Below are 26,026 nucleotides of genomic sequence, written 5' to 3' on the forward strand. Positions count from 1 at the left end.
ATAGTATATTGATATAAGCAGTGAGTTAGGCAGATCATAAGTCAGCTCTCCTTAATTGCCTAAGTCACACAGATAGTACAGGGATTTTTTTAAAAAATGGCCAAAATATCAAGTTTTTAAAATTCAATTATTATGCTATAAAATTGCTCTATATGATCATATATTGCTTTATCATCACCTTATAGTACCATAGACACCAGTTTTATCGAAAAATGGCCATTTTTAGTCGCGTGGACGCGACTCTATAGTTCACTATGTCGGTCGGTCGGTCTGTCGGTCGGTCCGGCATCACTATGCGTTTTAGCACGCGACTTATGGCTGTTGGCCTTGTTAGCAAAAATCCTTGTACTATAGTACAGGGATTTTTTTCCAAAAATGGCCAAAATATCAAGTTTTTAAAATTCATTTATTATGTTATAATATTTTTCTGTATGATCATATATTGCTTTATCATCACCTTGTAGTACCATAGACACCAGTTTTATCGAAAAATAAAAGGGTCGAAAAATTGCCATTTTTGGAAAAAATCCCTGTACATTTTATGTGCTGTAATTACAAACTATTTGTCAATATACAGTCCATTCATTTTTTGGTAAAAGCCACCAAATTATATCCATTTCTGAATTAAATTATTTTCATTATATTCCCAAGGTTTGGTGTGAAAAAAAAACAGCCAAGGAATACTTGTTGTGTAGGTTTATTGCTACAGTAGTGATCACAACAAATGCAAAAAAAAATATCTCTTAAAATAATAACATGCATGTGCTAAATCTTGAAAATGATCTCATTGACAAACTGCAAGCAAGGATAGTGTTTGATGATTATGACATCATCATTATGACATCATCAACATGACATCATCATTGACATCATGACATCATCATTATGACATCATCATTATGACATCATAATCATGACATCATAATCATGACATCAGCATTATGACATCAGCATTATGACATCATAATTATGACATCATAATTATGACATCATCATTATGACATCATCAACATAATTAAATTAACTGATGACTCTCATTCATTTCCATCTACACTTAATTAAAATTTAAATATTTTACAAACTTCATTTGTTAAAAAAAAACTTAAATTACATATTTTGTACATACAAAAGGCACCAAGGGTTGATTGGTTGGTTCTTATCACAGATCCCCATAGACACTAATTTGTAATGTATCCATGGTAATGAAAATAACACGTCTATTTCATTAGATTTATAAAAACAATAATATTCTTAGTAAGAGACTATAAGTAAATAGTTAATATCTTGTTTTGATATTTTTAAATTTCTACAAACAATAATTTCATAATTATAATAATAATATATCTATCTTTTTATATCCACTGTGTTACTTTTAAAGTATACAATGAAATCACTTCTAACAAAAATTGGCAATTCATATGTTTTCATGATCAGAAATATTACTTCAAATTTAGGCATTAAAGAATGTTAATTTATACATTAATAAAAATAAAGTGTATCTCTTAGGAACAGCATAGTAGGCCTACTGTACATGATGCATACGTACAGCAAATGAATATAAAATCTACATAAAGTACATACTTGAATGCTGGGCAATGCTTCTTAACATTTCCCACTTTTACTGCAGTTCTACAGTATTTTACCACAGTTGCTGCAGTATTTTCTTTTAATACAGCAGGTAGTTGCCATACATCAATCAAGTTGTTCTTCTAAATATTTTAGTAATCTTCTTAATAGAAATATGATTATAGTATTAGTAGTTGGACGGATAGGCCTTCTGCTAGCAAATTTTGGATTTTAAATATTTGAATAAGTTTCAATTTGCTATAAAATATCTACTTTGTGCTTTAACGATATGTTATCCTTCTATGTTAAGACAGAAACTAATTTTGTGCACCATTAACTATTGAATACTAGGTTTTAAACCAAATTATGAACATCTAAAGGTTTTATTATCATCATATTATGCTGTTCACTCCATATTTACAAACATTATTTCTTGTATGGGGAATGAACATTAATAAATACAAGGTGACATTATTCACATGGAATGCTGCTGCTGCCCTCAATCCCAAATTACCACCCCCATGGCAACCATGGTAAACAATCTTTATACATTAAAAACACAATCAATTTTTGTACATTTTGTGATGTAAACAAAGATATTGTACCCTTACACAAAAACTGTATAATTCAAGTACCACCACAATTTCACTATGAAAATAAATATATAAGAATTACTTAAGAACATAATGTACAATATATTTGTTTTTTGTTTAATAAGCAGCTGTATTTGTGAAAAATAAAGAAATGGATGAGAAACAACTTAAGTTCCTTTTAGCTGATAACACACCATACCAATATCCATGAGCGTGTGGTAAGTCACATTCAGAATAAGCCTTATATGATATGACAAGGCTTGGTCACCCCTCTATGAAATGAGCTTTAAACTTGGCAGCTACAATGTATCTCTGTGCACTAACAATTGCATGCTGGGAAGAGGTGTCTGAATCGGCTTCATTGTTGTTATGGCAGTACACGTCTTTTGTTGCTAAGTAACAGCATACTACATATCATCACAGACTAGTTAATCTTCTTGTTACCACAGCAACTGTTCCATTAAACAAAGAATAATATTTTAATAATAAAAATTTCTTTTGGTCACAAGAATAATTACAATCAGTGATTGGTCCCACATAACGATAAAGTAGAATTTTTCTTGATAACGTTGAATTCAAATGTCATTATAGTGAGATTCGCTATCTCACCCATAATTTCTCACTTCCGTTGCCACTATTTCAAAGATATTCTGGATGAAAAACACAAAATCTGGGACAAGCTGAGAGATACGATACGTCCTTCATTACCTTTACTCAAACTTGAACCAAAAGGTATCAATATAAAAAGAAGGACCAACTTTAAAATATACAAACATTTCCGTAAAAGACAAAGTTGTAAAATTCTGTATACTTTAAATAAAATATGCTATAAAATAAAAATTGGTTTGAAAACATAGTTTATATATGGCGGCGGCAGGTGTGTGTACAAGAAGTCCATGTGATGTTGATAGGTGGTTTGAATACAAGCGAGTGTCAAACATAAGATCACAACATTATCTCAACTTGACCTGCACTATTCACTACTTGTTCATTAGTTTGTTTATTTCTGCTGTTGATTTCAGAATCGTGATTAAGTCGCTCAGATTGTAATTCTGTTACACTCTCAAGTTTACCTGACAGCGGTCTCAATAAAGAGTTTTTGTGTGAGGGCGCTGAACTGCCCACGTGCACGTCAGCCGTGCATTTTTGCGAGTTTTTCTCCGCACAGTCTGTAACATCTTTTTTCTGTGTGCAATTCGCATGATTTGAACCCAGTTTGCTGGGTTTTGATGCCGCATCCACCTTATCCGCCGCTCTTTGGTTTGTATATAGTTGATTATGATATCGTTTTATTGCGGTTTGCTCATTATTTTTAGGTTCTGACGCAGTCGTTACTTCCTGGTCTTCACACGGAACCTGCTTTCTTCTGTGTCTTCGATAAACACGATAAAATACAAATAATAACATAACCACTGATATCAATAGCACAACAAGAAGAGCAAACATCCATAGATTTTGGGAGACTGTAAATAAAATGAAAATTAACTGTCTTATTATAATTGAATTACTAAATACAAATATCAAAAGAATGTTGAGGTAAAATGATTCTACCTCAAAATTAATAATCTTATAATTGAAATCTAATGAATCTTTCTTAACAAATACAAACATAATGAATAATCATGTGATTGTGTCATTTAGTGATTTTAGCAACAGCTTTTTTTTTCCAATAAATGTATTTTAATCAAGCGGCAAGTTTCAAGATGTATACTTACACTGATCGTTCTGTGTGACTTCTAGCGAATATGTTAATTTTTTAATAGTGGTTATTGTTGACAACACCGAGTTATTCGTGCCGGTTTCAAGGTAATCCACGATTTCGTTGATTAACACTGTTGTACCGTTAGCTGATTTAGATTCAGGTAATGACTACAAATAAAAGATGAATGTTATTAGATAAAGATTATTAATGATGTATGTTCACTGTATTCAATTATTTTCTTCCATCAAGCACTCTGGCTCGAAAATTGTTTGTTGCTTGTATATAAAACATTAAAATATGATAAAACCAAAACCAGTTTCTAATTTAGGCTTTATTCAGGCAAAAATCATAATAGGTCATAATCTCATCTGATTTATGTCAGAATATAAAAAACAATTTCCCACAATGCCATAACTAGAAGGTCAAAGCGAAATACATGATTATTACACATAGTAAAGAAATTATAAAGAATGTACCAGAGCTACAGCAATAGAACTTGGTGGTATCTCAGTACAGAGTAGGACCACTGGACCAGCGTTGTCACTGACAAGTATAGCTGCTGTGTACCTTAGCAACAGGCAAATATCATCAACCGAAATACCCTGAAAAAACAAAGTATTTAAGCTAAAATGTTAACATGTTAAATTGATTGGTTTTTCAGATTTGGGCAACTTAATCATGTTGGGCAACAATGTTGGGTAACTACCTCATTTTTTTGGGCAACTGAATCAAATCATTTTGAGCAATTACAAATACTAGTAATTCTCTTTCTTTTAAAATAACAAAGTATCAAAGAGCGACCGACTTAACATAACAAGAAAAATAATCAAGCCATTTAAAAATTGTATTGTAAAATTGTTTGCAAATGAATTTATTGCCTAAATCTCACCGATGGCAGCTTTGTTTTATCAAATGTCAATATGATTCGACCACAGTTTGCAGAGTCTGGAATCTCGTCACTAGGTTTGCAGCCGTATGAAGGGCTGGGAGTTGCCTCTCCTCCAGGCGATTGACACACGCCCCACAGACCACACGGAGGTGTGAAACACTGATGATCATCTGTAACAATGCAAGCCACGCCTTCTGGGCATGCCATACCGCTTGATGCATTGTTGCCGGGATTGTTCATATCACATTGATGCGGTCCACACCACACCTAAACAATACAAGATATTGATATAAACATATTTTGAAGCTTAAATGGCCTTCAACACATTAAATACAATGCATATGTATGTTGTATTCCTATATGTATACATTATTCCAGTGCTTCCTATTTTTCTGTTATCAGATATGAAGAAACATAATTGATGACATTCTGTTGATGCTGAAATTGAGAGTATACAGACAAAAGATGTCACTTAACATAATTCATAACATAAGTAAAAGTGTCAATAAAGACACACATCATGCTAGTATTTACTTACTTGAGTGCATAAGACTTTTCCGTCATGGCAACTGCACGTATTACAGTCCTCGGACCATTCAGCGCCGTGTTCATACACTCGTCGATTAGTGACACAAGGTTCAACAGATTCTGGTCCGCCTCCCATTACTAAGGAATATGAAGATTTTGATGTTTTAAACTTGTTTATATACAACATTTACCATTTGGACACACTTCTAATATTAGATAGAAAATTCATAGAAACCAAACAATCGAACTAAGATCGATATTTACTGTGGGATCCTTTAAATGTGTGGAAAATAAATGAAACAAAACAAACAAGCAGTGAAAATACTAGTACACAAAAATGAGGATAGGAGGTCTTAATGTATCCGGTTGTAAGCAAATGTACAGCAAAATACTTAAATGCAACCCTCTTAGCAAAAGTAGTAATCGTCATAATTGACTTACACAATAAAGACAAGACTTTGCGATAAACTGATGAATGTCAAAGGTCAATAGAAATAAACAACTCAATTTGCTTAATCCATCGTACCAATAGAGGAAGTATTCATACTTTCGCGATTTCTAACATTCTGAATTTTATACTAATATTTCTTATCCTCCCCAAAAACATCTATTATATTAATTATTATACAAACATTTTTGCATAATGTACCTATATTACAGGTGGGTCCACTGAGTCCAGATGGACATTGACACCTGTATGAAGCTATTTCATCAATACAGGTGCTACCAAATGCGCATGGATTAGCCGCACAGTCATCTAGATCTGCAAAAACAACAAGGTTTTATCACATAATAATAACACATAGATTTTAATATTTATTTTGTTAATTTCGGCAAACAAACCATAGCTGGTACAAAGGGTGGCAAAAGACAGTAACAGCATTTATCACTGATCTTGTATGCTACTTCAACAAAAAATAAAACATACAACAAAAAAGAAACTTATATTTAAGTTCTTAGTTTTAGGTGCTTTTTTTTTCAATTTCTATCCAATATTTTCATAAAAATTATGAAAATGAATCTAAATAACTGCTGGTAATTGCGTGTAAACAGATTACTCTTTACAATTACTTACTAATTCGACAATCTGGTCCAGCAAAACCATTGGCGCACTCACACCGGAACCAGTTTAGTCCGTCCACGCATCGGCCGTTGTTGTAGCACGGTTGTGGATTGCAGTCATTTATATCTAAAATAGATGTTAATTAGCGGTTGTGAATTCCCGATGCAAATTGACATTTAAAAATTCACATTGTAGACACATAATCTGACTTGTCTACTTTAAATTTTAGTAATAAAAAATTATGGCATCATAAAATTGTTCATAAACATGGAAAAATTCAAAATATACAGTATGAAACAATTAAAAAGATCAGTCCTTGAAAAATGTAATATTAGTCAGAATATTAGAATATGTATGCATCATTATTATTTGAGACAAACTGTCCATATAAAACATACATACAATATCGTATACATAATGTATACTATATTGTATTTTATTAATTTGGAACGCCGGCTCAGGAGTGGCACGCGACTCCCTAAGTCCACCTCTTTGAGCATATATGTAGTCAAAGAAAAAAATCAGTCTACTTAAATATAAATGAATACTATATGTACAAACACTGCAGATGGTAACATATGGTAAACTAAAGCAGCAGTGTGTTTTTAATCGCTACAAGAGTTGTTAACGTATGCGTCGTGTATTTTCACTCAGTGACACTTTAATGCCTAGCCACCATTATGTCATCCTTTTACTTACTTGATTCACATAACTGGCCCTCGAAACCTTCCTTACATATGCAGTGAAATGACGTGTCCTGCGATACGCACGTACCAGCATTTAAACATGGTTCTATGTCGCATGGATCTTCATTGCCTAAAATAAACCAAACACAATTATTAAACAATATATGTTAATGCTATCAACAAACACAATGCATCTAAAGCTTTAACATATTTCCTCGTTGAAAATGAGCCTTCCCTACATGCAGCAGAAATGAAGCAAACCAGACTTCTAATGACGCTAGGGTTCTGATGCAAAGAGTTAAAACTTACGTAAATGACAAATAGAGCCTTCCCATCCCTGCATGCATCTGCACTCAAAAGTGTCACCGTTGTCATGGCAAGTACCTCCATTATAACATGTGACAACTTCACAATGACTTTGTCCTATATTTAAAAGAACAAATTTGTGATGTCATGTCTATGAAACATTCATGGAAAATCAATAATAATATATGTACAATATCCAACCTTGTATTATATAATGTTATAAATTGTGCATTTTATTGGTAGTAATAAAAAGTCTATTTATAACTTACGCGAGTTGCAAGTTTTGCCTTTCCAACCGGCGTGACAAAGACAAGCGAAGTCAGAAGGAAGGTCAACACAAGTACCATTATTGTGACATGGGCTATGAGCGCACTCATCAACATCTGAAACACCAAAATGAATAATGAATGTTAGGTACAATTATTTATCAATGGTGTATACTGCAGTATATTATAACATCATTACACAATAATTACTCCCATTAAAGGCTCATTTACACAGACGAGTGTCAATGGTAATAAAAATATAGAATTGATGTTATTCCTTATGACCATGTACACACAAAGCAGTGTGGACAGGCGGATCCAGCTAATGATAGATACAGATTCTATGTCGGACAAGATACGCGGGTTTCTGTGTAAATTGCGACCTACGTCTGGACCTAGAACCCACCAAAACTATTCTGAAGATTACTGTAGAGTTAGAAAGCATGTCCTAGTTTCAACGCATGTGCACAATAAATTAAAAAGACCCAACTTGTTCCTAATCCTAGGTCATATATAAAGCTACTTTTTATTGTTATATACTACCTACACTTCTAGGTTTCTTTAATATACTTTGACTGAAGAGGTAGCCCAGTATAAATAAATAATAACAAAACAAATATTTCAGAATACTGAACTGCTACACTAGTATTGGTTAACTACACTGCGACTGAAACGAGTAGAAAATATTTTGAAAAACACTCACCTCGTTGGCAAAACTTTCCTTCATATCCGTCACGGCATAAACATTGGAACGAGCTCAATCCATCCATACACGTACCATGGTTCATGCATGGGTTATCCTCACAGTCATTTATATCTGCCAAGTTTTTAAATAATATTATTAATAATCATCACTCAAATTTGTCAAATATTTTGTTCAAAAAAAAGGTGGTATGGCTTATGGCTTGTTCTTTAAATTCAATAAATTAAGAAAAAGTTGTAGTACTTTTTATATACATTCTGTAGGTCATCAATTGTTGGCGGACTTTTTCATCTTTGAATGTATTTTATTCTATATTTATATATATTTATATATTTATTCTATATTTTTTTTGACTAAATGATACGAAATAATATAAAAAGATTCTTACTTTCATGACAGTAATAGCCGGTGTAACCTTCTTGACAAATACATGTAAAACGCCCATTAATCTGGCTGATACATTGACCATGCTGTCCACATATGTTGGAAGGAACAACCTGCATCGCCCCAGATGAAGCATTTGTTGCAATACTAATAGTGCAACTGTCAATTACTATAAAACAAACATTAAATTTAATGTGCAATAAAGTTTAAAATAATGTAATGCAAACAATGCACTTTAGCTAATAATATTTGAAAGACAGAATAATATCATTCATTTGACATATATACTCATCAATACTTAGTTGGCTAAAGTTGGAATGGACAGTGTTTTAACAGTTGGAATGTAAACAAAAAACTACAGTTATTTTGCCTGGTCTGAAGGCGGTTAAACTTGTTTACTAATGAATTTACCAGGCAAGTATTTGGTATTTGTAGTTTTGAATTCTTTTTTAGTTCACCCACTACATCACAAGATGACTAACTTAAATGGGTTTTTTGGAGGGTAGACAGCCATGTAATATCTTTTATTTTAAATTCTTTTGTAACCTTGGACTTTTTATATAGTAAATACTAAATACATAATAAAAATATCATACCAGGCATAATTTGTGTGTGTATAGAAGATGATACATACCTTGGCACGTTGGTGTATCGCACAACTGTCTCGGCTCGGAGCAGTTTCTGCCTTGATAGGCTCCAGTACAATCACAGAAATAATCTCTATTAAGATTAAAACACACAGCACTGTGTTTGCATGGGTTGGGGTGGCATGGGTCCACATCCACCTGTAAGGATCATAACATGTGGATTAGTACAAGATTACATGGATTACCAACTGGATCATGACAATATACTGTTACTGAGATACATTAATCCCATGCTGACTTTGTAGGGATTAGATGGATTTAGATGGAAGCTTACAAATATGTGGTATAATGAGGATCATTGACTTGGAATGTCACAGTAGATTTCAACTTCTCTCTCAGTTTGTCTGCTACCTAAAATTTAAAATTTATTAGTATTAAGATATTTAATATCTTAATACTAATATCAATTTTAAACCAATATTGTTAAGCAATTATTGTTGCCTAAAATATGACAATGTAAACATTATTTCCACACATCCAGTTAAATCATCTACTGTAGCTTTTTGTAATTTACATAAACTCATTAATTACAATTAATACAAAAGAATTTTTGCAAGGATTGAACCAATTCCTTTTGAAAATCAGTTAGTCTAATGACCATTTTACAGTACGACTAAAAGAGTAAAGTTAAGGTACGTTCACACAGACAACGGTGCCAGTTTGTTTGATAAGAAAATCAGCGTCTGTCACATTGTATGAAAGGAAATTGAAATATTTTATTTATACTGAGTGACCTCTTCGGTCTCCCAGAGGGCCCATTAATGATCAGTTGCTGTGATGTACTATAGTACACCGTAAACCTGTACCATTATTTAGAGCAGGGGAGGATCGAACAAAAGACATTGTAAACATACCTGGCAGTGTGAGCCACTGTAGCCTGGAGTGCAATCACACCGGTAGCCATCCACCCCATCTATACAGGTACCTCCATTCTTGCACGGCTGACTAACACATTCATCGACATCCAACTCACACTCTGTTCCTTCAAATCCAGATGGGCACACGCACAAGAAACTATTTACAAGATCCTAATGTACAAACAAATTAATAATTAGTAGTTATAAATGTAAGGGTTTATTGTATTGAAATGATAAACAAACAGAAAGACAAACCAAATTGACCTTTTATTAAAATGTCTTATAATAAATATGGTTTTGATTATTTTAGTTAACCATGATATTGATGGTAGACAAAAAAAAATAACTTCTCGCTTAGACCATTGGCTGACCCAGATGTCTAGCGCCCTCAGACTGGCCCAAAAAAAACCACAGACTGGCCATGTGTTTCATGACCCCTTTCAGACTTAATATTTTAACAACAAAAGGTGCTAATACAGATAATTATTCCTTGAAGGCGTGTTCTTATTTGTTTGTTTCCCCCAAGATATGTACAAATCAACATAAACGTTAATTCCAATTAAATAAAGAACAAAGTACACAAAGCAGGCATATTGAAGGCGGTATCACTAACAAGAATTATGAATAATAAATAAGAATAAGATGGCTTGTTGCCGTATGTAAACAAAGTATCATTAAAAGAATTAGTTATTGGTGGTGAGCTAGCTGAGTGTAATGAATGCTTTGTAAACAATATAAGGCCATTGACTGATGATAAAAGTCTTTTACATCATTGCTATTCTCCATGCATTATTCTGCAAGGTTCAAAATACAGAGAATTTACGCTAACGTCATGATCGTTGCTAGATCTCGATCGTTGCTAAGACAAACACGCACTTTAAGCTTTCTCTTTGTATAACATTGAACATTTTTTGTTATGTGCAAATTAATTAAACTGTAGTTTAGTGTCAATGCCCTCTCATATTGATATTGTGAGATGGTAAATTTACATTTTGTATTAAATTATAATGCTCAGCTTTGATTGTCGCAACATTCATATTTTACTTAAAGCTCTGTCTACACAATCAAACTAGTTTGACAAAAAAAAGTGTGATGTGTCCAAATATGGTAGTGATGTACCCAAATATGGTAGTGATATGCTTAAATATGGTAGCGATATGACATCATCATGTTCATATATGGGCACATCACATTTTTTTGTTTGATAGTGTAAACAGAGCTTATAAAAAAGGTTTAGGATTCTAAATTTTGACATCTTAAAAACGATGGAATAAATAAACTTTTAAAGATATTTGATTGTTTAAGCTCATGGAGGTTATAACTGAGTATGGTATTTCTGACACTACAGTATATAAAAGAGAATTAATGTAAATGCTGCTGTAATATACTCACCATACAAGTGCCTCCATTGCTACAACGATCAATACAATCATTCTGATCTAAAAAAAATGAAAGGAAAAAAAATGATTGAAATGAAAACAGGTGGAAAGAGTTAGAGAAATGAACAACAGACTATGGTGTCTTCCTGTTTGTTCCATCTTCTTTGAAGGTTTCTATGCCTTAATTGCTATATACATTATTTTTATTATTAACTGCTTTTAAAAAGAGATAAAACATGTTTTATAGAGTAGTATTCTAGTAGTTGCTAAAAAATGAATTAACACTTTTTATTTTTTTATTTTCAAAACCCAACTAACAGCAAAAAGAAATTTGCCAATAACAGGAGGGTTAACATACAAAAACAAAAGAACAACACAAATAAGGCAACATTTGTACCTTGACCATTTGACCAGAGTATGAAATAAGAGAGTGACCATTTGACCAGAGTATGAAATAAGAGGGTGTTATTAATATTATTATTACACTCTAGTTTAAGGTCCTAAATCAGGAATGAGTTGTGCATGGGATTATGTAGCAAAAACCAAACACAATTGGGTAATAGGTCAAGCAATTTGGTAGCGGATCTGGTAGTATCAAATGCAAAAGATGCCATTATATGACCATTGTGTAGTTAATTAGAATTTATATGTTTTTAAAATGACTTTACTGGCAAGGATGATCAACTACTTATGTTATATCAATCATGTGCATAGTAAGCTAGTCATGGGGCCAAGGGAATATTAGAATGGCATTTATCTAAATATTTTGTAATTACTAATTACACCTAAGGTCATTTGTTGACCTTCATATATTCACTATATAGCCTCCTGTTGTTCCAATTCATATAAATTATGGACTGCTCATCTTTCTGGGTAGGCGAATAGTATTTCATATAAATTGTATTCCAAGTTAATCAAGTATTTCATGAACTTTTACCTACTTTATCTTTTGAGTCCAAAATACATTTTATTTAAGAATTCTAAGAATACTAAGTTGTAAATAAAAAATGTCAAAATAGTCACAACAGTTATTTAATGATGTCAGCTGATATTCATGTCATAGTATATTTATTTGTCCATTTAAAAATTAACAGAAATTTGTTTTGAAATCTGGCATATCATAGAAGCTCACAGTGTATTTTATTCATATTCATATCAGGCGACTAAAAAATACCAAAATGAATGTTCAATGACATCAACAATCATGAGATATTAGTAACATGTCATGTTGTGTTTCCTTACAATCTAATAGTCTCTAACTTAACATCAGTTTCTTGTATCCTGTTATCAAATACATAATACTAATATTTTATTTAATAAAATACTAGGTATGATATCATGGTCTGTGGCCTAGAATCCAGGAAATGTTCAATATTCTGTTTAGTAATCAACAAAATATGAATTTACATGCTTTATGCTATCAAAAATGTGTTGTCATTTTCAACAATCAAAACAATTTTATCCACAATCAACATCTTATAATATACAGTAAAACCTCACCTTTGGGACGACACCCCTATTCAGGGAACTTTCTTAAGCTCTGTCTACACTATCAAACTAGTTTGACAAAAAAAAGTGTGATGTGCCCAAATATGGTACTGATATGGTTAAATATGGTAGTGATATGACATCATGATGTCCATATATGGGCACATCACATTTTTTTGTCACATCAAGTTTGATAGTGTGGACAGAGCTTTATTAAGGGGACACCTCTCCATGAAATGAACAAGGGACATTACAGCTAAACACTATTTAGAGGACACTTTTTTTGGGTTAATAGAGGGGCCTACCGGTGTGGAAATTTGCATAAATACTTACTTGTATCGCAATCTTTGCCGGTCCACCCTGGATGACAATCACAGAAGTAATCACCTTGATCGTTACGACAAGTGAAAGCGTTTTGACAGGGACTACCTAGACACTCGTTTTTATCTGAAAAATAGATGTAGAAATGTCAACAACATAGATGAGGCATGTAGGGCAACCAACATAGATGAGGCATGTAGTGCAACCAACATAGATGAGGCATGTAGGGCAACCAACATAGACGAGGCATGTAGGGCAACCAACATAGATGAGGCATGTAGGGCAACCAACATAGATGAGGCATGTAGGGCAACCAACATAGATGAGGCATGTAGGACAACCAACATAGATGAGGCATGTAGGGCAACCAACATAGATGAGGCATGTAGGGCAACCAATATAGACGAGGCATGTAGGGCAACCAACATAGACGAAGCATGTATGGCAACCAACATAGATGAGGCATGTAGGGCAACCAACATAGACGAGGTATGTAGGGCAACCAACATAGATGAGGCATGTAGGGCAACCAACATAGATGAGGCATGTAGGGCAACCAACATAGATGAGGCATGTAGGGCAACCAACATAGATGAGGTATGTAGGGCAACCAACATAGACGAGGCATGTAGGGCAACCAACATAGATGAGGCATGTAGGGCAACCAACATAGATGAGGCATGTAGGACAACCAACATAGATGAGGCATGTAGGACAACCAACATAGACGAAGCATGTATGGCAACCAACATAGATGAGGCATGTAGGGCAACCAACATAGATGAGGCATGTAGGGCAACCAACATAGATGAGGCATGTAGGGCAACCAACATAGATGAGGCATGTAGGGCAACCAACATAGATGAGGCATGTAGGGCAACCAACATAGATGAGGTATGTAGGGCAACCAACATAGATGAGGCATGTAGGGCAACCAACATAGATGAGGCATGTAGGGCAACCAATATAGACGAGGCATGTAGGGCAACCAACATAGACGAAGCATGTATGGCAACCAACATAGATGAGGCATGTAGGGCAACCAACATAGACGAGGTATGTAGGGCAACCAACATAGATGAGGTATGTAGGGCAACCAACATAGACGAGGCATGTAGGGCAACCAACATAGATGAGGCATGTAGGGCAACCAACATAGATGAGGCATGTAGGGCAACCAACATAGATGAGGCATGTAGGACAACCAACATAGATGAGGCATGTAGGACAACCAACATAGACGAAGCATGTATGGCAACCAACATAGATGAGGCATGTAGGGCAACCAACATAGATGAGGCATGTAGGGCAACCAACATAGATGAGGCATGTAGGACAACCAACATAGATGAGGCATGTAGGACAACCAACATAGACGAAGCATGTATGGCAACTGTATGGCAAGCTGTTGCAGACAAAGCATGTAGGGCAACCAACATAGACGAAGCATAGATAATATCATTTATGCACTGAGTTTCAACTTTACTGCAACAGCTGCTACAAACTCATAGCCTGTAAGCATGAAATTAAATATGTACCAACTTGTACGCAGTGTCCACAATATCTACTAAGTTGTTTCACAAATCAATCTCATTTGTATTAATTTAATGGTAAGCACATTTAATATAGAGTTGATGATATCACTTAGGGATCCTTAAAATGATCAACACTTTAACGGTGTGATGCAGCAGCAGCAGCAGCACAGTACAGTACAAAGGTTAATTTATGCATACAATTGGATAACACACTTCAGTATGCCTACATCCATAAACTTGCTCAAGAATGCCGTTGGAATCTTATCTACTGACAAGCTTCTTTTTAAGTATTTATGGTGCATCGGCCATTATGCACACACAACCTACCACCATGGAGTAAAGAATAAGAGGAGACACAACTTGAATAGTTCAGTCAGTTCATCGTGTTTACCGCTTGCTTAAGGCTATGCTTGTAATGAGTATTTAAGGAGGTGCTAAACACTGCCGTTACGTAACCCAATTAGCAAAGAGTACAATGTTTACTGCCCGCGGTCAATTTTGGTGTTAGTACACATGCGTATTAGGACGTCACAATACTCTTGCTAGGCGATGTGCGTTCAAGCGTGAAAGGTGTACTATATACTGTTTGTAGACCTACTGAACTTGTATTCCGACCTTGTTTATTAATTTTTATTAAAAAGCAGCGCTATATATATATTCTACTGGATATCTTTTATTAATAAATTAATAATACGAGTTTTATACGGCACCAACAAAGGAATTATATTTATATGGTTTACTGTGTACTAAATGTTGGTAATTTCTCCAGACAACTTATCATGAATCATGATGAATAAATGGGTTTAATAAGGACCAGTGGTGGTGCCAGCGGGGGCTGTATCCCCTCGTCGTCTCCCCCCCCCCTCCCCTCTTCCCCGTCTGGGAAACGCGAGTACTTTTCGTCGGGGAATATAATATACAGTAAAAATCATTCGCGTTCACTTCGTATAACTTCAGCGCCTAGAAAAACCGCGACGTTCCATTTTTTTTAGTACTGTACGTTGCTTGGTGGAGCGGAGAGCTATTGCACTTTGAATGCATTATTGCCAGCGATCTAATAAACAATGAATAGGTACGCACTTGTCTGGCGGTTCCCCTTTGTACGAATTGTTTAACATTGGACCTGCTCCATTGCGGTTTACGTGTGATATCATGTTCCATCCAGGGACCAGAATGTGTACTGTACTAGTTACTTTCCAGGCGAAGTTTACAGCCGCATCAGTCATGATCGACGTACGCAATACAGCAAAAGGGTACGAATAATGTTGGCGATCTATTGTTCGTATGTCCGATTTTTTAATTTTACGATTAACCGCTATGTACCGAACTGTACATAATCCTTTTATACAATGGCTTATAATTACAAAAGAGCATAGACTATAATTTGTAATTGAATTTTTAACCAACACATATCATTTGTAGTTGTTGTTACGGGTTGATACTAAACGAATATTCTCGTAGTACCGTACCATTTTATACCATATTATATAATATTATAATAACGACCAACCGAAAACTAAAACTAATTGATTAATTTCTTCTTTAATAAAATATTACTACTATTTGTTTTCTAACGTTATTACAATTATTAATATATTAATATAGACCTACATAAAAAAAACCTATTATTATTATTGATATTGTTTATTGTTACTATAGGCGCGCCTATGCCTGAACCTATTAGGCCTACCGGTTACGGTATGCACTAAATATGTCCATCATTATGGGATTAAATATTATCCTTATTTAGGCTATTTATTAAATAATAATATATTACGAACTACTAGGCCTATGTGTAGCCACAAATCGTTAAACGATATATAATTTAAGTCCTACAAGTTCACTGAACTCTAAGTGATCGTAAAAATCATATATTTTATGATATTAATATCATAAATAATTTAATTATACAATATCAGACTAAAATAGAAGAATGTTAGTTTTGCTAAACAGTCATATCTATACGTATATTTTTGAATATTCATGAGAACAAATTATATAATTTTTTTCATGCGCGCATTTGCGCGCACTAAAATGTGATTTTAAAATAAGTTGGAGTCTTTATTATGCTACAAAATGCACTAGGGTTCGTAAATTAAAAAGTTGCTTAAACGGTAAAATTTCGATTTACCAAATGATACGTCTATGGCTTGATAAAAAATATGATTAATTTGTTAGCTGGTATAAAAACTGCGATATCTCCGTGAAAATTTACTCGATTTTTAAACGGTTTTTTCGAGAAAAAAGCTCAAAGAACAATGAACAACTGCACAAAGGTCATGCTTCACTATGATGTATTAGAAACTACTGCGCAGCCTCTGTTTACTTTTTTTGTCACCGATGTCATGCCTGGCTTCTTCCTTAATTAGGGTGTTACGTAATCAGAGCCGACTCTGCAGCGAGCTGCACGGGTAAACAGGATGTTCTTCAAAGGATCGTTATGGGAAGTTTATTACCCTATGCTTAAGCACTACCGCACAGCGTGATACTAATTGGATTAACTGGATAGCTAGGCCGAGTTGTGCCTCCTCTTATTCTTTACTCCATGCTACCACATCTCATTTGAAAGATATTATTATAGTACCACAATGGTACAGGACAAGCAATGTAGTTATTTGTCTATTTCTTGTTCCAGTATTCCATTATGAGTGCCACCAGAAAATTATCACGATTTGATATTTTTGACCGAAATTAGAACCTGGAGTATACTTATGACATGCCATTTGGGTCAAAACTTTTTTACAAAAGTTAAGCCAAATCATCATATAGAATCTACAAATAGTGACGGGGCAAAGGACTGTCAGGTGAAGACTCACCTAGCTGACAAAGTGGTCCTTGCCACTGTTCTGGACAAATACACTCAAATCCATTGACGAGATCAACACATAAGCCTTCATTGACACATGGCTGGCTGGCACAGTCATCAATATCTGAAAATAACAACAAAAATATATAATTCGTTACTTCTATACATATAAATTAAAATAAACAATAAGAAAAACAATGGCGCTGTTTTATGAACCTCATTTCTAAAATCAACAAAACCATTATAACAGAGAAACAAGATACATTTTTTAAATGGGAAATTTGTAGGCCTATAGAGGTAAAATACATTCATATTCACCATATACAAAAAAACAAGACTTAAAAATGTCCCCCCGGAAAAAAATATTTTGTACCATTGTAATGTCACATAATAATTATTTACCTGAAAAAACTTTAATTGAAAGCAAAAAAAATAATTAATCTTTGTTTTTTGGGGGGATGGGGGCAATACATCTTTAAGTAATGGTTTGATGGTAGATGAGACGAACAGAGCTCAATATTTTTATAAAAAATACACACAGTCTATACAGCAGTGGCTCAATATACACACAGTCTATACAGTGGCTCAATAAATAATATTTTCTTATTTTAAACTAGCTATGTATAGACACACACTTTTGATTAATACAATAAGACATGATATTGATTCTATATAGCGTTAGAAAAGTAAAAAATAATAATATGGAAATTAAATTTCCGAATAAGACTGAAGCAGATTGTTATTGATTTCTTATTGTTGAGTGAGGAAGTCAAAGACATACATATATCAACCTTTAACGAATACAGCCAACACAGTTTATAGTATAATTAACATTAATGTTAAAATAGGTTCATGTTATACTTATAGCCTTATACAACATTTTGTTCCATTATGAAACATAAATATTTATCTAAAATTTCAGTTTAACTTTCAAATTAATTCCATATAGAGAAAATAGGAATTATGTTTATTCTCTTTCTGTAATTTCATCAAGGACATAGATAACATTTTAAATTATGATTTCACAGTTGTACTGGCCATTTCCTCGAGTCGACAGACATATATCATAAAGAACATGTTTATTATTTTACTATGATTATCTTTAATTCTGTAAACGGTTCTCAGTCTAAGGTATACGCTAGCATCATCTCAATGTTTGCAATTATAATATATGCTAGTGTCACCTGTTATTTATGCAAATATAAAGAGAATGCCATTTACTAGTGTTACATAATATTGTGATTGAGTAGTCACACTTACTGTTACAATGTAGGTATATATACACACTGTAGGTATTTTTTATTATGTATAGGCCAGATAAAGATTTAAACAGAATGCTTTCAATTTTAATATTTGGCAAGTACTGTACACAAAGTTTCTTTGTGAATACAATGTTGTATATCAAATGATTTGTTCATTGTTTGTAATTTTGTACCCAAACCTAAGTTGGAATAGTGGCCAGGCTGCAGCATCTGTCCATGACGGTGTACAATAACAACCAATAGGCTTGTGTCTATTAATCAAAACTGGCTGACAGATGAAATCCACTTACTTTCCCATAGTTAAAAATCGAAATTCACCTTTTTAATGTCGGAAATATGTATATGGTTTGACAGAAGGAATTTTGAACTAAAAACTATGGGTGGCCTTAGGGTATAATGACATTCATATAATACTCATTGTGAGTTCTAATTTCACAGCAAAATGTTAGGTCTTGTTTTGTACTGGGATCAGGTTGATGATTATGTATAAATCATTAGGTTAAAATGAAATGAAAAGGCAAATGGTCATAGCTAGCAGTCAGCTGACATGGTCATATTCAATCACTCAACAGTTACTGATGATAAACTGGTGGAAATGTGTGGGATATTCAGCCCACTAACAGTTATTTTTCCATCAACTTTTAGTACAACTAAGTCTTTGTTTAATAATCCCATTATTTAATCTTGCAATATCCCCCTCTCTCCTTAAATTTAACTGCCAGCTTAAGCTCTGCTACCTCAGTCTATCAAACTTTATGTGACAAAAAAATGTGATGTGGCTATATATGGACATGATGATGTCATATCACTACCATATTTGGACAAATCGCATTTTTCTGTCACATAAAGTTTGATAGTGTGGATAGCTTTAGAATACTCTTGAACATTATGTGTTAGCGAAAACATATTGGTTAACAACAAAAAAATCATTATTATATGAAGTCTGTTGTTTTTTTGGAGTTCCTAATTTTGTAATTTTATTTATATTTTATATTTTTGTTTTGAGGAGCCTATTCATTACAAGCTATGCTTTCATAGGCTCCTCCACTTTATCAGTAAAGTGAAATAAAATGAAATGAACATCCTAAACATGTCATCCCTTCACCCCTAAACCACCGTCACTCTTACCTTCACTGCATGTTGGTCCCTGCCAGCCTAGGCTACAGAAACAAGTGAATTCGTCACCATTTTCTTGACATGTTCCATCGTTCAAACAAGGATCAGTGGCACACGGACGTTGAGCTAAAAAACACAATATTTAACTTTGAATAAATTAAAAATGTACAAATGATTATGAAATGTACACACTATAAATGTAAGTTGTGCTGTGCCTAGAAAAGCTGCAAAAAGGACACAGCGATTGGACAGCCTTAAACTCTGTCTACACTATCAAACTAATTGTGATGTGTTCAAATTTGGTAGTGATGCTTAAATATGGTAGTGATATGACATCACAAAACATGTTTTTGTCACATAAATTTTGATAGGGTAGACAGAGCTTTACATAAAGTGTAACTATTAACAGTAACAAATTGCATTTATCAATAAAGCATTAGTTCAGCTTGTGTTCTACAAAAGCCAAAATGTGTTCAACTGAAATTGAAAGTTGGGAAGCAAGTAAATGATTGATTTTGCATATTTTGTGTATTCCCTGTAGAAATTACTAAGGGGTCATTTTCATTCCAAATATTTACTTTTCAAACTATTCACATCATTTCCAGAGATAACTCAAAATATTCCCAACATTTTCTAATTTCAAAACCCCCTTAAGGTTGCTGCCAATAGTGTTCATCATAAATGTTTGGGGTTTTCATAGTCAATGATGACAAGAAAATGTCTGTAATAAAATAACAACTTTTCCCTGAATATTGACTGTATTTCTGCTAAATTTGTGCTCCCAACAAACTGTTTAAACCTGTGGGTGGCTATTGTCGAAAAACATCAACATTCCCAAAATGCAATGCGCTCAGTTTTTCAACTTTTCCAGTTATTGAACATTTTTGACTAGAGAATTGAAGTTTATTCACATAGCTAATTAATCAGTTATTATTTTGTGGCAGAAACAGGATCTAGTTCATCAGTCACTGGAGTGGAGTTGTGGTTTGGTGGTTATGATGCTTGGCTACCACTCCAAGGGTCCTGGGTTCAAATCCCGTCACATGTCAGTCTTTTTTCTAAGGACCAAATTACTCCACTCCCGAAGACTTGTAATAAGACTTTGTTTATGTAGATCATCTTGTGTATATGTTTGTCTTGTGAACCTCTGAGGGTCCCTAATGATCAGCAATAGCTGGATGGATCACCCTCATTAAATGTGGTAAAAAAAAAAAAAAAAAAAATCTCAAATCAAAAGTGCCTATGTATGAACTATGATGATGACTGTATGCTGCATTCATTTGCCCTTTGTTTTACATCCATCTATTAAACTTCAACCATGCTCAATGTCTCTGTCATCAGGTCAAGGATTCTTTAATTCATATATTTTTTAATTGTATCATAAGCTAAAATTATTTACAACATCTGTGTTTCTCCTCATAAACTGTACATAATATGAGATATTGACACATAATAAAATAACATTCAAACTTCATAGTTGTAATGTTAAATGCAATTTGGAATTCGTTTGTCCATTGTCTAGCCACCAGGCAGCTTTAAAAAGTCACACTTTTAAAAAACTTGTTTGTATTTTTCTTCATTTTCTGTCACTTTATTGTTGAGGTCTTAATATGCTATTTAAGAAAATAAATGATTATCATTTATATCCAATAAACCTAGGTTCATCAATTATACATTAACATAAATGTACAAAGCTAAGTTATATGTTTAAAAAATGAGATTGCAGAGTTGCAAAAGACTACTGACGCGGGCAAAATTGGCGACATCATTTAGCCATGAAATACGCGTCAATAATCAATTAACGATAATAGCTGTGACCGCTTTTTCAACTTTATCAATATTACGCATCAACGATAATCTTCATCTCACTCTTAATTACGCCAGCTAATTGAACTAGTCTGTCAGTAGCTTATTACTGTCACAAAAGATTGCTAATAAACTGCCACTTACAGCATTTAAATATCAAAAAGATGCACAATACAGGTATCAGTGGTTGGTACACAGAGATACCATAAGTTGTTGTTTTTTATTCATTTTCATGTTTTCCTCCTCGTTTTCTTTCTCCTTTTTTTTTCTTTCAAACCTCTTTTGTAATTCAAACTCAATTTTTATTTTAAGTGCTTTGGGACAATCTGATGATTGTTAAAAGCGCTATATAAATATGTCAACATTATCTACAATTTTTAAGCCTTTTTTAATAAATTAAATTATGTAATATTTAATTAGCATACAGTCCATAATTAGGGAGAATTTTAATATAAAAAACTTTTAAAATGATGTATTTATTTGTATATTATATATATTATATTATATATACCCCCTTTACATCGCCTAACAAATTCCAGAGTTACATACATAGGCATTTGGTATGGCACATGGCTTGGTGTGTACAACTCTAGATATTTGCTAGGCCATGTGAAAGGGGTATTTACAGATAGCACAAATCCAAAATTAGTAGTTCTTCACTGTCTGCCATCAAATACTGTTGTCATAACTACTTTATTGCATGGCAACAAATATTGACAATTTTTAATACATTTTCTCATATCGTACGTAACTTGATTAAATATCACCTTCACAAAACATAAGTCACGTATATCAAATATGTAATTGCAGTATTTCATGTTTTTACATGTACGCAAATACAATTACAAACAATTGTACAATTTTATAAATGCTTTGAGTTTAAAGAAAAAAGTGAAATTTAAAAAAAATGGACTAGAATATAAAGCTTAACATGTTCATAATGAAAATTGAAAAAAAAATATTGAATAAACAAATGTAAAAATCATAAAACTCATAACAAAAAAATGGGCCCTGAAAGTATAAGGCTTTATAGTATAATAAATATAAAGAGAGATTTCAGAAGACTTTTATTAGGCAATTAAATCTGACCTGTCCTAGTTTTTACTTGAAGCAGAGGACCAAGCTATATTGGATACAGTGCTACTTATTTACCTTCAAGCTCTATACACCTTTATCTTAACTGCCATTCAAAGTTTAATTGGCAAGATTAATTTACGATATGCAAATTAACAAATTATTATTATTAGATTTGAAATGATTGCGATTTTTGATAACGAAATTTGTGTGTTGTTTGGCTTCCATGTCAAACATGAACTAGTATGGAAAAGTACTGAAAAAATGACTGTGGGTATGACAGTGATTTGAATCGCAATGGCTAATATAGTGCTATACAGTGTAGTATCAGTCATAAACTAGTGGTATAATCACACACCATATTAAAGGTAGCTGACCATAGTGTACAACAGGGTAAACTTGAGGTTGGATTTACATAGCTTAAAGTAGGAACTAAAAGATGTGGACAGGATTAAAGTTGCTACCTGCTCCGGGCAATGCCATCCTACAGAAACATAACAGATTTAAATGATGATGGGTTTAAAATCACTTACCAAATTCACAGCTGGGCCCGAAAAATCCTTTTACGCAGATACAGTTATAGCCATCGCTAGACGACTGGTTGTTAATACATGTGCCTCCGTTGTGGCAAAGTTCCTCGCCGGAGCCGCAGGGGTCCAAATCTGTCGGGAAAACCGGAAGAAAACGAACATTAATCATGAGGACAGGTGTAGCTGATAACATGGATTTGAATGTCACATGATTTATTACCTTAGGCTACCAGCGTTATGTGCTAAGGTTTTTCCCACAGAACAAAAAGAAAAGAAATTCTTATAATTTATGCTAATGTCATTTGACTATTAGGTATATATTATTACTATATTAACATTTAAAAAAATATACTATTACTCATTTCAAAATAGTAAATGCAATAATGTAAAAAACATCTACTGTAGTCAGTAAATTGTTGGCAAACAATAACAAATCACATACTGTAAGGTAAAGACAATTTTATTTTTTGAAAATGTTATTCCCCAAAAATAATGTTGCATTATATTACAGATTAAGAAAAAAAGTAGAATCTTATTTAATAATTATTAAATTATTTATTATTAATATAAATTGATCTATGATTTGATTGGTGTAATATCAATTTGTTACATATCTATACAATAATTAATTTCTTTTCATACCATTATTATTCCTTATAACAAACTTTGAACAACAAGAGGATTAGGCAACAACAAGAGGATTAGGCAACAAACAAGTAAAGCTGTAAGCAAACACATGTTACTAATGATAGGCACACTTGCATATACCAGGATAGTATTCATCAACAGATACTTAAAGAACAAAGCCGGTTCCGGTGCTAAGTCTCTACCTTTACCCTCCTGGGACATCAACACACCCCTTGATATTAATTAAATAACCAATGGCTAGCTAGCTGCAAATAAAAGACCTAGCTAACGTCTTTAACAAAAGCGTAGTAAACACTCATTCACAATCTTGCTATATCATCTGTGTAGAGTTGACCTTGAGGCTATCCTATGTAAACCAACAGGTTATGTTTAAGAACGTGCTGCCAATATTTTACAACTACTGTGCTAGCCTACTTGAGATATTCACACAGCTGAATGAATCACTACCTAATCACTCTATGATTAACAAAACAAAAAAAAAAGCCTTACAAAAAAAAATACAATTTTATTTGTCTGCTTTCTACATTATTGTAGTTTATCTTAAGACTTCAAGGAAAAGATCACAAGTACGATATGAAAATTAATGAATTAAACCTATTATTATTAGTCCTTACGGCGTGCGACAGGGTGGGTCCAAGTAGTTAACCCCCACGCCTTTATAAAGGCCACTGACTTAATGAGACCCTACCTTTACCTTTACTATGCACTATAGCAACGATAGATAAACCAATTCAGATCTGTTTTTATCTTGTGTTTATTGCAGGTCCAGCAGGTGTATTAAACAATCACTAATCACAAGCAGGTGATGCTACAAGTACACGGCTTGCAAAGTTTTTAAAATGTAGCTGTAGAATTTGGTTTTCCCCCAAAATAATTATTATCTGGCCATCTGTTTATATAAATGTTTTTGTAAGAAAAACTAATTAATTACATTTTGGGATTGGAAGTAAGTGCATTAACCACCAAGCTACAGCTCCACTATCCAGCGACATCAATGTTAATCCTACAATAATATTACAAAAGATGTTATATCATCATCTCAAGTTATTGATTATTAAAGTAATTCAACTTGTTTATCTGCTTTGCTTGATTGAACGCGTAAATCCTGATCAATAACAATCAATAAATGGCCCTACCTACCCTGAGAAAACTGCTCCTTCGAGGTAATGAATTGTACATGGTAATTAATAAGGAAATGATCAACAGGCACTTTTTAAGTTGTTATTCTTTCCTCAGGGAGCGTTTTTTATTTTTTCTGTAAGTAGATTGCAGCTCTAAGTTACAAGTCATGTGTGCCAAAATCATGTTACCAGTATTAAGCAGAATCATCATTTTGAAATTACACTATTTTAACCTGTGGTATATTTCAAGCGCTATTTTTGTCAATGAGAGCCCCTAATTCAACCTGCAAACAGCTTTGCACGCCATTACACAGTGTTATAGCTTGTGTTCACACATTAAACACAACTCCAACGATGATAAACAAGTACCGGTAACTCAAATTAGTGTTTAGAATCACGCCTACTCATCATTTTAAAACATTAGCCATTAGGACTAATGAGAATTTTTAAACTGCATAATTTACAAAATTAAAAATACTCATATAATCTAAATCAACCATATGTTTTTACATTAAAAAAAGCTTTTGACATTTAAAGCAACCAACATCCCACCACATGCCTCCAACAACACGCAACACACACATGTTATCCATCCATTGAAATGAACAAATTAAAACGCTGGTTTTTTTTTGTGATTCTTAAAATAAAACATTTAGCTTTTTAGGAAATATGTTTCCATATTGAAAATTGTCAACTACAAAACCATAATGGGTAATTAGGCATATGAAGGTTTTAAAAAACCATAATAAA

General features: G+C 33.3%; 1 protein-coding gene across 1 annotated transcript in view; it reads right to left on the reverse strand.

Moving 5' to 3' along the window:
• Nucleotides 1-535: 535 nt before the first annotated feature.
• The window catches only part of LOC140061117 (protein jagged-1b-like), a 57,396-nt gene continuing 31,905 nt past the window's right edge, over nt 536-26,026 (reverse strand). Inside the window, exons 7-25 of the mRNA XM_072107568.1 lie at nt 23,511-23,639; nt 20,110-20,223; nt 17,730-17,843; nt 13,391-13,504; nt 11,583-11,629; nt 10,188-10,361; nt 9,321-9,471; nt 8,691-8,855; nt 8,303-8,416; nt 7,603-7,716; nt 7,337-7,450; nt 7,041-7,157; nt 6,354-6,467; nt 5,928-6,041; nt 5,289-5,416; nt 4,751-5,017; nt 4,338-4,463; nt 3,875-4,028; nt 536-3,622 (exon numbers count right to left, since the gene is read on the reverse strand). Coding sequence (XP_071963669.1) covers nt 3,105-3,622; nt 3,875-4,028; nt 4,338-4,463; nt 4,751-5,017; nt 5,289-5,416; nt 5,928-6,041; nt 6,354-6,467; nt 7,041-7,157; nt 7,337-7,450; nt 7,603-7,716; nt 8,303-8,416; nt 8,691-8,855; nt 9,321-9,471; nt 10,188-10,361; nt 11,583-11,629; nt 13,391-13,504; nt 17,730-17,843; nt 20,110-20,223; nt 23,511-23,639 — 2,888 coding nt within the window. The 3' untranslated portion in view covers nt 536-3,104. The remainder of the gene's footprint in view (nt 3,623-3,874; nt 4,029-4,337; nt 4,464-4,750; nt 5,018-5,288; nt 5,417-5,927; nt 6,042-6,353; nt 6,468-7,040; nt 7,158-7,336; nt 7,451-7,602; nt 7,717-8,302; nt 8,417-8,690; nt 8,856-9,320; nt 9,472-10,187; nt 10,362-11,582; nt 11,630-13,390; nt 13,505-17,729; nt 17,844-20,109; nt 20,224-23,510; nt 23,640-26,026) is intronic.

Source organism: Antedon mediterranea, chromosome 10 (genome assembly GCF_964355755.1).
Source record: "Antedon mediterranea chromosome 10, ecAntMedi1.1, whole genome shotgun sequence".
In the NCBI taxonomy this organism is placed as follows: domain Eukaryota; kingdom Metazoa; phylum Echinodermata; class Crinoidea; order Comatulida; family Antedonidae; genus Antedon; species Antedon mediterranea.